Genomic DNA, 14,439 nt, shown 5'->3' with positions numbered 1-14,439 from the left:
AGAAGAGCTCGTTTGTTTGGTAATGTTTATTAAAAACTTTATTCTTGAATTTCTGTGTGATTTTCGTTAAAGATTTCTCTGCTGCTAATGTCGGTGGCGACGCTATCAAGTTTTACACAAAGCTGATAGGCCTATTAAAATGATAGTTATTTAATTTTATAACAAGAGCTTTTAATTAATTATTATTAATAATTAAGATTTAGGAAATCGAATAACTGCATGAATTGTATTCATGAAAATAAAAAAATATCTCAGGCACGCAAAGTCACGCCATTATTAGTTGCTATAGCAACGCGTGTTATTGTATGATTTCTGACCGCATATAAAAACAATCAAACCCATCGCAATCTGTTGGTTGAGAGACGAGGCGACTTTGCAGAGCATTTCTGTGCGATTCCTGAGATTTCTGAGAGAAAAAGACTTATTTTAAAGAGCACAAATTCTCTAATCATCTTTATTTTAGTTATTTTTCTGAATATTTTTTTAAACACATTTTTGTTGCTCTTTTTTTCATTCCTTCTTCTTCTTCTTCTTCTTCTTCTTCTTCTTCTTTTTCTTTACTTTGTTTTACATTTTTTTTTATATTTGTCTGTATTTGTCTGTTTTATTGCAGGTTGGAGGAGATTGTCCATGTCCCACATGGGTGAAGAAAGAGGAGGTGAGTGTTTTTAATCTTTCATTTGTTTGTCATTGAATATCACTGTATGATGCTGTATGGTGTTTTACTAATATGAAAAGGATTACAGAAGTTAACAAAAAAGATTCATTAAAAATGTTTTGATATACAGAAGATACACGGGACTGCACCACTGAGCTTCCTGGTTTTTTGGCTCCTCTGCCTTCACATTTGGCTGATTCTGCATCCACAGACCAGAGGAACAGCAAGAGGAAAAGGCAGAGCAGCAGCCAGCAAACACTGTCCACCTCGTCCAGCAGACCAGCCAAACGCTCTCGCAGAGGTCAGCACAGCTCATCTTTTAGATCTTATGGCTCAGTTTGGAAATGATTTGTCATTGAAGAGACCGCAGCATGTTTTCTCTTTCTCTCTTTTCTTCATTTCTTGTGCTCTTCGGTGTTGCAGACTTGTACCAGAAGGGCCCGTTGCTGGGACGAGGTGGATTCGGCTCTGTGTTTGCTGGGATGCGCAGGTCTGATGGACTGCCAGTAAGAGATTTTCTTCCCTCTTTTGTTCAGACATGCTTTAGAAATGTTGCTGTCAGTAAATGTCATGTGTCACAATCAGGCAGGTGTGATTTACTCTGCTTTTCCTGTCTGCAGGTGGCCATCAAGTACGTGTCGAAGAACCGGACCCCCGAGCGACTGAAAGTTGTATGTTTTGATGTGAATCTGTTGTGTTTGCTGTGTTTGATTCAGTTCTGGATATAATGGAGGGTTTGTCCTGCAGGATGGTCAGGGTCGGCTGCCGCTGGAGGTGGCATTGATGACCCGTGTCACGTCAGCTCCTGCCTGCCCCAGTGTCCTGCAGCTGCTGGACTGGTTTGACCGTCCCAGGCGCTACATCCTGATCCTGGAGCGACCGGATCCTTGCCAAGATCTCCAGAGCTTCTGTGAGGAGAACGGCTGTCTGGATGAGCGTCTTGCAAAGAAAGTGCTGGTGCAGCTGATTGCGGCCCTTAAACACTGCGAGAGCCGTGGCGTCCTGCACCGGGACGTCAAACCAGAAAACCTCCTGATCTCCACAGAGTCCCAGGACATCAAGCTGCTGGACTTCGGCTGTGGAGATCTGCTGAAGCGATCGGCCTACAAATACTTTGCAGGTGAGTTTGAGTTACAGAAGGAAACGTTCTGTTGATGTTTGTGAACTTCTGCTGATCCACTAAAGGGAATTTGTCTGTACTGGAGCATGTTGAGCAGATGTTTGTGGTCTTCTTATGTCTCTCAGGCACTCCTGCATACGCTCCTCCTGAGTGGCTTCGTAGACATCGCTACCATGCGACTCCAGCTACAGTCTGGTCAGTAGGAGTGACGCTCTACAACATCCTGTGTGACCGTTTCCCATTCAGAGGCGCACAGAGGGTCACGTCCAGAAGCAGACTGACCTTCCCTAGGAGCTTGTCAACAGGTAAGAGATTCAGACACATTCAGAGATAGCCTGGCGAGCGAGCAGAAGTGTGTTGTTGTGTGTTTCTGAAGACGGTGTTGTGTGTAACAGAGTGCCGTCAGCTGATTCGCTGGTGTCTCAGTGCAGCACCGGCTGATCGACCCAGTTTAGCTGACATTGAGAGCCATCCCTGGTTGCACTGCACAGGTGGCCAGTGACATTACACTTATCTGAATCCAGCAGTCATGGCTTGGGTTGCATTGTCAGGTTCAGTGTAGATAAACGCTGTCAATGATTTGTAGAAGGAGAGCAGGAGGGGCAGAGGAACTGAGGAGAACAGATCCTGATCCTGAGCTTCCTCTGCTGCATCTGTGAGGCTCTGTATGAAGCTGTACGAGCTGAAGACACACACACACACACACACACACACACACACACACACACACACACACACACACACACACACACACACAAAAGCTAGTCTACAGTTGACAAATGTACAGTTTCTAGACCACTTAGAGAAAAACAGGGGAAGGTGTTAAATAAATCATAAACAATAAAGTTATTTTATACGCAATTACAGCAGTTTTTTTTGTCTTTACTGGTTTCACTAAAATGTAAATGTTCAAACCAAGGGCAGCACAGTGACTCAGTGGTTGGCACTGTAACTTCACAGCAAGAAGGTCGCTGGTTCGAGTACCAGCAGGGCCAGTTGACATTTCTGTGTGGAGTTTAAATGTTCTCCATGTGTTGGCATGGGTTTCCCCCACAGTCCAATGACATGTGGTTTATGTGAATTGAATAAACTAAATTGGCTATAGTGTGTTTGTACATGTGAGAGTGTGTGGATGATTCTCAGTACTGGGTTGCAGCTGGATGGGCATCTGCTGTGTAAAACATATGCTGGATATTTTGGCGATTCATTCCCCTGTGGCGACCCCTGATGTATAAAGGGACTAAGCTGAAGGAAAATGAATGAAGTAACACAAACACTGGAGGAATTAGGAGACTCTGTTCAGTCAGATATGATCATGCTGTCTGTAGTGTGCTGAACTAACTAGACCAAAACTTTATTTGCAATATTTGATGTCTGAATTTAAAACATAAAAATCTAAACTAGCCGAATTGTTTTACTTAAACACAGATCTGTCGATAATAAACTCAGTAAATGTCCATACACGCATGCTGATATTTAACAAATGTTTTTTTATTTTGAGTGATCTTCAATTTAAGTAAAAAAGAAAAGTTTCTATGAGAATTTGAAATGAACAATATTGTGTTTTTGTGGACATTGAACTACAAAATTTCAACATTGAAGAGTGCTGAATAGTTTTTTGATTTAATCTTCAATTCCAAGTTAGAAAAAATACAAATACTAAACTTCTTACGAGAATTTAAAGTCAACACTACTGTGTTTTTCTTCTTTTGTGCACATCAAATTACAAATTATCCCAATATAGCGCATTAAATCTCTTTTTAGGACGATCTTCAGTTTCAGGTTAGAATACAATTATAATTTAAAAAATAACTTTATTTAAACAATGTTTTTTTCATGTGTAGGTCAAAGTTTCAACAGCTCAATCATTTTGAAAAGCATGTGCTCAAACTAAAAGAAGTAAAAAAGTGCTTTTGTGGTGCAGGGTCACGTCTCTCCTCAGTAAGTGATCATAGACAACACAAGGGGGTAATGTTCAGCACAGAGAATCACAATTTAACTAAAACGTATAAGACTGCGTGTTTTTCATCATCTCAACAGTTTGTCTAATGAAACACACAATAATTTAACATTTATTTTAACAAATACAGCTCATAGTGTTAATAACATTGTTTACTCTACACTTTGTACCGTGATCATGATGATTGTTTGTTATGAGCAGGGCTGGATTTGGTGATTTGGGGGCCCTAAGCAATTCGAGTCATGAGACCCGGAAGTCTTACAGTAATAAGCACTTTTCATATTTGCTTATTTATTTAGCTGTCTTTATCTTATAGCACTCTGTCTTGCTGTCTATATTTTTATCTTAACACAATCTCTACATTTTAAAAGATTTGTTTGCTTAAAATGAGTTCACAACTAAAATTAATGAACAAACTATTTGTTTTCTGAAACTAAATTTTCATCTGATTTGACTGCTGGACTGATCCATGATTGGGGGTGGGGGGGACACAATTGCACACATGCTATTTAAGGTAAAATGTATTTGTTAAAGCCTTATCCTACAAAATACGACAGAAAATTACATTATTAGTATTTATTGTGGGCCTCCAGACTTTCTTGGGGCCCTAAGCGAATAATATAACTTTTCATTAATAAAAATACCAAGTTTTGGCATCAAAGGTGTGTTTAACTTACTCATTAGGCAGCAACAAACATTTAATTCATATTGTAAGTTCTCTGAACTTAACATTTAAATTTCTTTAAATGATTCACCATGTCATTTAAAATGATTGGTTGTGCTTGAGATTCTGCCTTGACAACCGTGCTGATTGATCAATATATGTTATATGACACAAGGTGGTCATTTTGTTTGTGATGTTGAATTCTCCTGAAGCGCAGCAGGACAGAGGCACTACCTGAACCCATCTGACGAAAGAGAAAAGTTAAATTAGTCAGTAGATATTTAAATGCTTGTATACATCTTTCTTAATTGATATACACGCTGGGGCAACACAGTGACTCAGTGGTTAGCATTGTCGCCTCACAGTAAGAAGGTCGCTGGATCGAGTCCCGGCTGGGCCAGTTGGCATTTCTGTGTGGAGTTTGCATGTTCTCCCCTCATTCACGTTAGCTTCCTCCAGGTGCTCCGGTTTCCCCCACAAGTCCAAGGACGTGTGCTATAGGTGAATTGGGTAAGCTAAATTGTCCGTATGTGTGTAGAGCAGACTGACCTTCCCTAGGAGCTTGTCAACAGGTAAGAGATTCAGACACATTCAGAGATAGCCTGGCGAGCGAGCAGAAGTGTGTTGTTGTGTGTTTCTGAAGACGGTGTTGTGTGTAACAGAGTGCCGTCAGCTGATTCACTGGTGTCTCAGTGCAGCACTGGCTGATCGGTCCAGTTTAGATGACCTTGAGAGCCATCCCTGGTTGCACTGCACAGGTGGCCAGTGACATTACACTTATCTGAATCCAGCAGTCATGGCTTGGGTTGCATTGTCAGGTTCAGTGTAGATAAACGCTGTCAATGATTTGTAGAAGGAGAGCAGGAGGGGCAGAGGAACTGAGGAGAACAGATCCTGATCCTGAGCTTCCTCTGCTGCATCTGTAAGGCTCTGTGTAAAGCTGTACGAGCTGAAGACACACACACACACACACACACCTGCACACACACCAGCTCAGAGTGCAAACTAGTATGTGTTTTTAAAATGAGACTATGCAATGAAACAAATATATAATATAAATTATTAAAACAAGCCAAGAGTAATCTAAATGTTTGTCATAATTAAAAATGGTTGTTTATATTCTGTACAAGAATTCTGTCCTTTTCAAAGAAAATGAACAATAAAATTGATTTTATACCCAATAACCCCAAAAAAAGAGTCTTTACTCTTTTCAATAAAATATAAATCTTAAACTTTTTTCTTCTCCAGTTAACAAAATGTTTAAAGTTTGCATGAACTTGAAGTTGCGACTTTTTTTTTGTATTGTGACACAGTTCCTAGAGAAACTGAATAGGCTCGTTTGACTTGGCCAAAATCTGCGCAGAATGGATCACTGGTGATCACAGCAAGATGCATGCCGGTTAGAAATGTGTCCGCCTTGCCTTCGCCTCGCTCTGATGTCACGCTGACGTGCGCCAAAAAACTCTCGCGATCGCGAGGCGGGTACCTCGGATAGAGCAGTCGGCCGCAGTTGCTCTCAAAAGACTGCGTTACCAAAAGCATGATGGGAAACGACTGGCTGACGACACAGCTTAATGCTGATTGGATAAGACTGACACATTACACTTTATTATCTTGTTTTACTAAGGTTTATACCTGGATTTGTTTAATACCTTTTTTTGTATTTTCGTTGATAATTAAAAAAAAAGTCATAAAGAGCATTAAATATGGTTATTTATTTAGATTTACACGCAAACAAAAACAAAACACATCTTTGTAAAACATAACGTGACCTATCCAATATAACTAAATGTAGCTAATACATCATTAGGATGTGTGTGTGCTGTATTTTATTTCTCTCTCAGTTTTAAGTCCTGTTTGTTGTCATTTTCACTTTTTGTATGTTTGTGTGAATTTTGTATAGTAATTTTTATGCAGCGTTATTCAATGAAAGTCAATCCAATATATACACATATTCAGACATACAAAGGTAATCAGACTGTTTTGTCATTATGCCTCATCTTTGTGTGGTTTCATATGAGAAGTGAAAAAGGTGTAGTAAACAAGACACACACACATATGTATGTATATATGTATATATGTGTGTGTGTGTGTGTATGTGAAGTCAAAAGTAATGTTTAATAGACCAAGAATATTTTCACAGTTTTTCCTACAGTCTAATAGTTTTTATTCTGGAGAAAGTCTTGGGCTGTTTATTTTAGTCTGGCTGGAGTAATATCAGTTTATATAAACCTAATAAGCATGTCAATGTAATTAACCCCCTAAGAATTTATTTATCAAACAAACATTTGTCATGACCCGTCACTCAAAAGCATCTATGGCTACTTCATTTATAATGTAGCCAAATTAGGTTTCTTGAACGTTTTCTTGCTGTATAAGCTGTTTATTTTGTTATTCTTTTAATGTTTGTTGAATATACAGAATTACATTTTAAATACACCCTTTTAGTTAATGAGCTGTTCATCTTCTGTAATTCTGAACCATTTTTTTTGTAAAAACTGTGATATTTCTATTGCATCCACTCCCATATTAAAAATACTATAGTAATGTATACTGTAGTGCTTTTGAACCATGTTATAAAATAGCCTATTTAAATTGTATAGTTGCTCTGGTATCACAACAACTATAAACACAACCCAATACTGAAAAAGCATGTTCAAAATGCAATAATATTTACTATAAATCACCATAGTATTTTTTCATGAGGTCATTCGTCTGCGATTAAAAAACGCGAACGAGATCTCCGCCACTGGTGACGTTTCCAGGTGGCTAAACAGCGAGATTCAGCAGGTGTCCGACTTCTGATGTAATTTTTGAGCCCTCCTCTTACTGCACACGCCTGCTCTCGTTTACAATGCAGTCAAGGCGAGGCGCACCTCAAGCGAGCCTAATATTAAATGACACAACAGTGGCCGTGGCTTGTTTTTTGTACTGCGAGCTGATTGGATGTAGTAAAGTAGGCATTTCATTTAGTAAGATTGGGAAAAGTGTTTGGCCAAAGATATTACAACCTAACAGACACATCCTGCTCACCATTTCTGCTTAGTGTCAAAACTGACAGTTGGAGCAGCGTGGTTAAATATGTTAGTCATCCCCAATTCCTAAGATATACGTAATCTGACAATTTAACAGAAAAACAAACAGGAAGTGCATTTTTGTATTTCAATTAAGATTTTAAGGGCAAACAAGTTTTGTTTTTTAATGACATGCACAGATAAATAGTTCCCCACAACACTAGCAATGTGAGCTAACAAAATCATACGGTTAATTTTGTCATAAGTTAATGGGGACTTTAAAATTAACAGAGACTCACTCACTAACAGTATGATTCTTTAAGAGAAATGGAAACACAGATCAAATTATTTATTGATATAATACATGCTTTATACAGCAAATAAGTGTTGCTAGAATACAAGCACAAGATGCTAAACTACATGCTTAGCACTTTCCCATAGAAAACCATTCTAAAGTAAACACTAAACATTCAGTTACAATATCTTACTCCAAATGTTTACAATTTGTTACTTTGATCAGTTCATGACAAGGGTTACAAAGCATGTTTACAAACATCTGCTTTATAATAAACTACAGTAAGGGCTAACAGAGTACAGTTAATAAATAATCATGTTGCATTTCAGTAACACACTGATAATAAATATACATATGTGTTTCCGTGACATAAATGACCAGGTATTATTTCTGCTATAAATATGGCAATAAATAAATGCAGTGGGGCTGGATGGTATGATGTATATATCATTACCGTGGAATCAAATGTGTACTGAAAAAGAGTTTTCTATTCTGTTTATATTTCGAAATGTAGGTGTAGTTAGCTCACGTCTAGCATGCATAAGGCTGAGAAAGACTCTCTGGCAGTGTTGTCAATTGCTTTATATTAGGGCTGCTCGATATTGGAAAAATCTGACATTGCATTTTTTTTTTTTGTATTGCTGCGATATACATTGCGTTAGGAATATAATTTCACCAGATGATTTGAATAGCTATATTTGGAAAGCTTTAATTAATTTAAATCGACCTGGATGAACAAGACTTTTTCTATGCAGTTCATCTGCATAAATTATAACAAATTACAAGCAATAATAAATAAATAAACAGTGCTTTATGCTTTTCTGGGGAGTGGAACAGTATTCAAGTACAGAAACAAAACAATCAAATGTAAAATAACATGGTGATCATTGGATAAATAATGTCAAATTTAATAATATCTTTATCTTTTAATCATTATTAAAATTGATCCTGCAATGTGACTATTGCAAATACGCACATTGCGATATCGATGCTCAAACAATATATTGTTCACCACTACTTTATATTTTCAACAAAAAGGATCACAGTTTATTCATACAAATTTTTATACAAGAAATGTAATATTTGTATTTTAAAGGGGAAAACAACTGTTTATTTCCTTAAAGTGTTTACATGTTTGTAATTTCATTTTTGAGTTATTTACTTGGGATATATTTTATTTTGTGATTAGATGTTACTTAAGAAATGTTTATAATGATATTAATAAGGTTTGACCATAAAACTGTGAAATGTGAGATACAGTGGAATTTGTTGTTCATCTGAAGTCATGTTTTATTTACAAAATACACCAGAGATGTTAATGTCTGTTAACTTTACCAGGTAATGATCATCATTTTTGTCATGAAGACTCCTGCTCCGCACCAGAGCCAATGCCTTCCACTGATTGACCAATGGTTCCTGTTCCTGGTTTACCTGTCGCTGGTCAGAAAGAGCAGGATTTGAGGGATTGTCTCAACATCCATCAGTCCACTCTCAGCGGGATTAGAAACACTTGGGTCAGTTTATTTATTTAATTTACTTGGCGCAGTTGGAATTTGGATGTCTCCTAAGGACATTAAAGCCACGATGACAAGTGTGTGTTCGGCAAGAAGACTTACACCTAGTTATCAGTAGCTGTGTTTCCATCCAAAGAGATTTATCCACAAAACTGGAATATTGCATAAGACATTTATGAATAAAGCACTGTTTCCATCTAAGAGAACAAAACTGGTCACTTCCTGATAAACCGGCACCAAATATAAAAAAGAAAAATGGAATTTGCTGTGGTAGGAGAAAACACTGTGGTCCTTTCTCTTATTTAATAAATGACTTGCGCCTGGAGATAATAATACTGAACCAGTCTAAGGATGAACTTTGGCTGAATGATTTTAGAATGGCCAAAACAACATTTCAGATGCTCTAGATTGTGGTCGGTCCACTTGTTTGCCTAATGCTGTACCATCACTCCTAGTTATCTCATAATCTGTTCAAACAAAATTACATGACTTTCTTTGATGCGCATGTTGGAATTTATTTCAGTAAATGTCTTTCCATCATAGTTGGATGATTCAATTTAGCATTTTAATTCTATGTTTGACGTAATCTCAACTGAAACATGGAGAGAGGGTGGGAAAGATTAGACAAAAAAAACAATCAGCCAATATTGTATTTATATCAATATCACATATCACAGTTCTGCCAGTGAGGGTGGTTGAGCTCAAGCGCATCAAATGAAAAGCAAATGGGAAGCGTCTTGAAAATGGCGGGTTATGTCAGATACTAGAGAGCATTTGAATGATCAAGATTTGATGAGAAACTGAAGTATGAGGTGATGGGGAAAAAATCATTGATCCAATTAGACGAAAGTGAGAAACTGCAAGCTTTGGATGCTTATATCAGTTTTATATCTTCTAAAGACAAATTCTGTCACTCGCTGACATGTAAAAAATATATTTTAATTTCACATTATCTTCAAAGCAACAGTCACCAAAATGACACAATTAGGATCAAAGCCTAAGGGCCCTATCACACACTCACCGCAATAAGGTGCAAGGTGTGTATGGCGTGATTAGTTGCTATTTTCAGATCAACACAACTGTAATTTTCATGTTTTGCACCACGTTGTTTAAATAGCAAATCCATTTGTGCCACTTTTTGGACTCATGGGTGTTCTGGTCTAAAAATGTGGTGTGTTAAGGCGTATTGTTGGCGCATTGCTATTTTGAGGAACTGAAATAGGCCACGCTATTGACCAGATGAATGCTGGTTTAAAGTCCTGTGCAGAGCGTTAACTAAAGTTAAAGAGTAAAAGTAAAGCAAAGAGAAATTAAAGAGGCCGACTGGAGGAGGCTCAGTCTTCATCCTCGAACAGATGATTTGTCTAACTGTTTTCTCACTAGTGAAGCGTTTAGTTTTTCCACTTACAAAGTCCACCATGTATATAGAAAATGAGCCATGGTGCAACACAGCTGACTCTTACTACACGTTCACACCGAAAGCATAAAGAGCGTCAAAGGTCGCTTTGGGCGCCCTGGTGACAACGCTGTCTGCCTTCACCTTTGGCGGCAAGAGCGTCAAAATTCGCTACATTGATCTTGTATTTAAAGGGGCCGTTGCAGCATATCAGTCACATTCCCACATAAAACATGCTTTCAAGCGTGAAAATGTTGCACACTTTTTATCAAATTTATTTAACAATGGAAGATCAAGTTGCATGTGGTGTGGCTTTGCTGCACTTAATTATCTAATGTGTCCATATGTCTGAAATATTCTGAAGCAGCAATACTGTTTTGTGCTGAGATTCCCGCTTTTTTAAGGAAAAATATATATAACATTAATTCACATGAGTAACTCACCAGTAACTTTTTAATGTATGTTCCTGTGAGAAAACATTGCAAATAATTGGAAATCCAGTGACCGCAATAATCAAACCCGTGGAAACAACTGTGGTCAGAACCAAAGTTCACTGTGACTGTGTTCTCTGGACTGCTCTCGTGCGGCAGACTTCTACATTCTGATTGCTTGCTGCCGAACCACATCATAGCTCATTACCAAAAAGTTAACTTGATTTCAACTCTCTTCGACGCCCACAGCGGTGAAGGCGCGCTGCACTACTCCTCACTGCCGACTTTCATTGAAAATGAATGAATTCCGGCTACTTTGGCGCTGTCGCCGCTTTCGGTGTGAACATACGGTTAAAGATGAGACTCTGATTGGTTTAATGCACATTTTGCTGAAAACACACCCATAACTCATGAAAAGAATAAGCACAACCCTGTCGGACCATGCGCCAGAGCACAGAACATATTTTCCTGTCCTTAAAATAGCAAAATTGGATTCGGACATGGTCTTAATGGTTTTGTTCCATGCACTTTAGACTTTATGCTTAGATTGATAAAATAGAGACCTTTAAGGGGCAGTTTCAAAGAGTTATAAAATAATTTTGTATGGTATTTTGAGCTGAAACGTCACATACACACCCCAGGGTCATCAGAGACTTACAGTATTTTAGATCTTGTAAAAAGGGGCATAATACTGTAGGTCCCGTAACATTGTTATTTTAGACTGGGTCTCTGCTTCATCAGTGTCTGGGTGATTGCCTGTCACTGTGGACCAGTAGTTGACATGTCCAAACACTACTTTATTTCCAATACGAGGCACAGAGAGACAACTCATTTGTATTTAAGGCACATACACAGAAACAACACTTTTTAATCTGACAAAACAACTGACATTTTCAACAGTTTAAAACAAAAACAATGTATATAAATAAAGATATGTAGAGTATTTAAAGCTGAAATTTCACAGACACATTCTGGGGACACCAATAATAAAATAAGTGAATAATAGGTGCCCTTTAAATGATTAGTTCACTTCCAGAATAAAACGTTACAGATAATGTACTCACCTCCTGACAGTGTGCCACTGCAATAGACACATTTCATGGTTATTAAGGTTGATGAGTCGTCAATAAATGATGATCAATTAAGGGAATTTATAATATCAGGCATCACATACAGCATTACTCATATTGAGCAGTTCTATCACTTTAAACACTGGGTCGGTAATGTGCAATGCTTTAAAATGTGCAGTTTTATTCTGAAACAGGAAGACAATGGCCAGTTTCAGCATCTTGAAAGGGGTGGGACATATCAAATACCAGAAGAGCATTTGATTGGTCAGCAGATGTGATGAGCATCTGAAGTTTGAGGTGTCATCAAATAATTTCTTGTTTCATTTTGCTGGAAATGGCAAATCCTAAAAAAGTATTTACATTTTTTTAAGAAAATGACCAATCATCATGCTAGGCAGGCGAGGCAGTGGTGCAGTAGGTAGTGCTGTCGCCTCACTGCAAGAAGGTCGCTGGTTCGAACCTCTGCTCAGTTGGGGTTTCTGTGTGGAGTTTGCATGTTCTCCCTGCCTTTGTGTGGGTTTCCTCCGGGTGCTCCAGTTTCCCCTACAGTCCAAAGACATGAGGTACAGGTGAATTGGGTAGGCTAAATTGTCCGTAGTGTATGAGTGTGTGTGTGAATGTGTGTGTGGATGTTTCCCAGAGATGGGTTGCGGCTGGAAGGGCATCCGCTGCGTAAAAACTTGGCACTGTACTAAAATGTTGTGTGTTGTAAATGTATCTGATCAGGGGACATAACAGATACAACTATAGTGACTGTGATGATGAAAATTTATTTGGAAAAAAGAGACTGGAAAAGAAAGGCAGAATGGAGGATCTTTCAGAAATTGATGCAGCACCGCAAGTACCATCACCACCAATGACTATGGCAGAATCCTTAAGAACACCATCAAGATGCACAGTTACTTTACGTTCCAGTACCCCTAGGAACATTTACAGTCCTTGTTCCAGTGCAGTTGGAGATCAAGACAGAACTTATTGCAACTCGTCATGTCTTTGTAAGAATTCAAAACATCAGTAAATTTGTAAAGGCTTAATGCAGCTAGAAAGTAAAGATTAACTAGACAACAACAGCAGTATCTATCCCACTGTTGAGATATATGAGATGTTATACTAATTCATTATTTGTGTTTTTTAGCATTACTGACTGAACTTATAAAATCACAAGAGGTCATAAAGCAGCAACTGGACCTGATTCTCAAAAATCAGCAAAAACAAAGCAGTACTCTGCAGCGGGATGAAACTCCAGATGCAAGCACATTTGACCTTCCTTTGTCCAATTTATTTGATTTAGAAAAGCTTGAACATCAACTAAAGGAGCAGCCCGAACAAAGGAAGAAAGTGGTAATTTCAAGCTCTTTTGTATTTCATAGATTTTTTTTATTTATTTTAATTTATTTTTTGTTTGTTAGTTTATTTTACTTATTGGTAGGTTTTCCACTAAAGAAGCAGTGTGGTGTGTCCTAGGAAAGCTTTTGGTCAACTCCTTGGCTAAACAAATGAACTGGAGTGGGGCAAACCAAAAAGTGGCTTTTCGTGCACTCACCCTAAGGACTGTCGTAGTCAGTAAGTTGATTTTAAATATACATTTCAATACATTTAGAGGCTGTTATTCATCTGTGCCAAAATACCTTTAATGCAGAATGTGTATTTAAATCATTAACCAAAGGAACAAAGAATCTTTATATAATGTGATTTTAAGTCCCATATAGGTTGTACTTATGTGAGAGCAAACATGAATCTGTTTTTTTTTTTTCGATTAACATTTGTACTTGTTCACAACAAATCATCTGTTTATCTTTTAATCACAGATGCAGTGAGGACAAATGTCCATACCAATAGCGCCACTGATGAAGAGGTGGAGAAATACATCACAAGGTGGCTACAACTTGCTCCTGATAGGGTTGATGGAAGGAAGGAAAGAGAGCAGCTAATGTGTCAAATGTCTAAATTACTTTATTTTTTTAAATTATTTTATTTTATAACAACATTTTAAGTGTATTAAGATGTTCCCTGATACTTGGGCAATTTGTTTCTTTCACTTTCTCTCTATATATAGAGAAAGTATATTCATGCTATATTCATATATATTAGCTATATATATTCATGCTATTTCTTTATATATACAAACATATATATATATATATATATATATATATATATATATATATATATATATATATATATATATATATATATATATATATATATATATATATTATACTATATTTGCTATTTCTTAAACTGGTTTCTGTTCAGGTTTTTTATAAAAAAAAATAGCTGTTTTAAGATGTCTTGTGCAATTTCATAGATTTTTACA

At 37.5% G+C, this 14,439-nt stretch overlaps 1 protein-coding gene and 1 long non-coding RNA gene across 2 annotated transcripts; both read left to right on the top strand.

Moving 5' to 3' along the window:
- Positions 1-350: 350 nt before the first annotated feature.
- On the top strand, positions 351-2,641 carry LOC137495844 (serine/threonine-protein kinase pim-3-like). Its single transcript, XM_073953882.1, has 9 exons — positions 351-388; positions 614-658; positions 789-959; positions 1,082-1,164; positions 1,279-1,329; positions 1,406-1,778; positions 1,904-2,083; positions 2,174-2,269; positions 2,365-2,641. The coding sequence occupies exons 2-9, from the start codon at positions 631-633 to the stop codon at positions 2,391-2,393; spliced, it is 1,011 nt and encodes a 336-aa protein (XP_073809983.1). The 5' UTR covers positions 351-388; positions 614-630; the 3' UTR covers positions 2,394-2,641.
- Positions 2,642-13,413: 10,772 nt separating this feature from the next.
- LOC141386228 (uncharacterized) lies at positions 13,414-14,058 on the top strand. Its single transcript, XR_012407795.1, has 3 exons — positions 13,414-13,463; positions 13,587-13,685; positions 13,931-14,058. It is a non-coding gene; the product is annotated as an uncharacterized lncRNA (long non-coding RNA).
- The last annotated feature ends 381 nt before the right edge of the window (positions 14,059-14,439 follow it).

This window comes from Danio rerio, chromosome 6, assembly GCF_049306965.1.
Source record: "Danio rerio strain Tuebingen ecotype United States chromosome 6, GRCz12tu, whole genome shotgun sequence".
NCBI lineage: Eukaryota > Metazoa > Chordata > Actinopteri > Cypriniformes > Danionidae > Danio > Danio rerio.
This window is presented reverse-complemented; position numbering and strand designations above follow the sequence as displayed.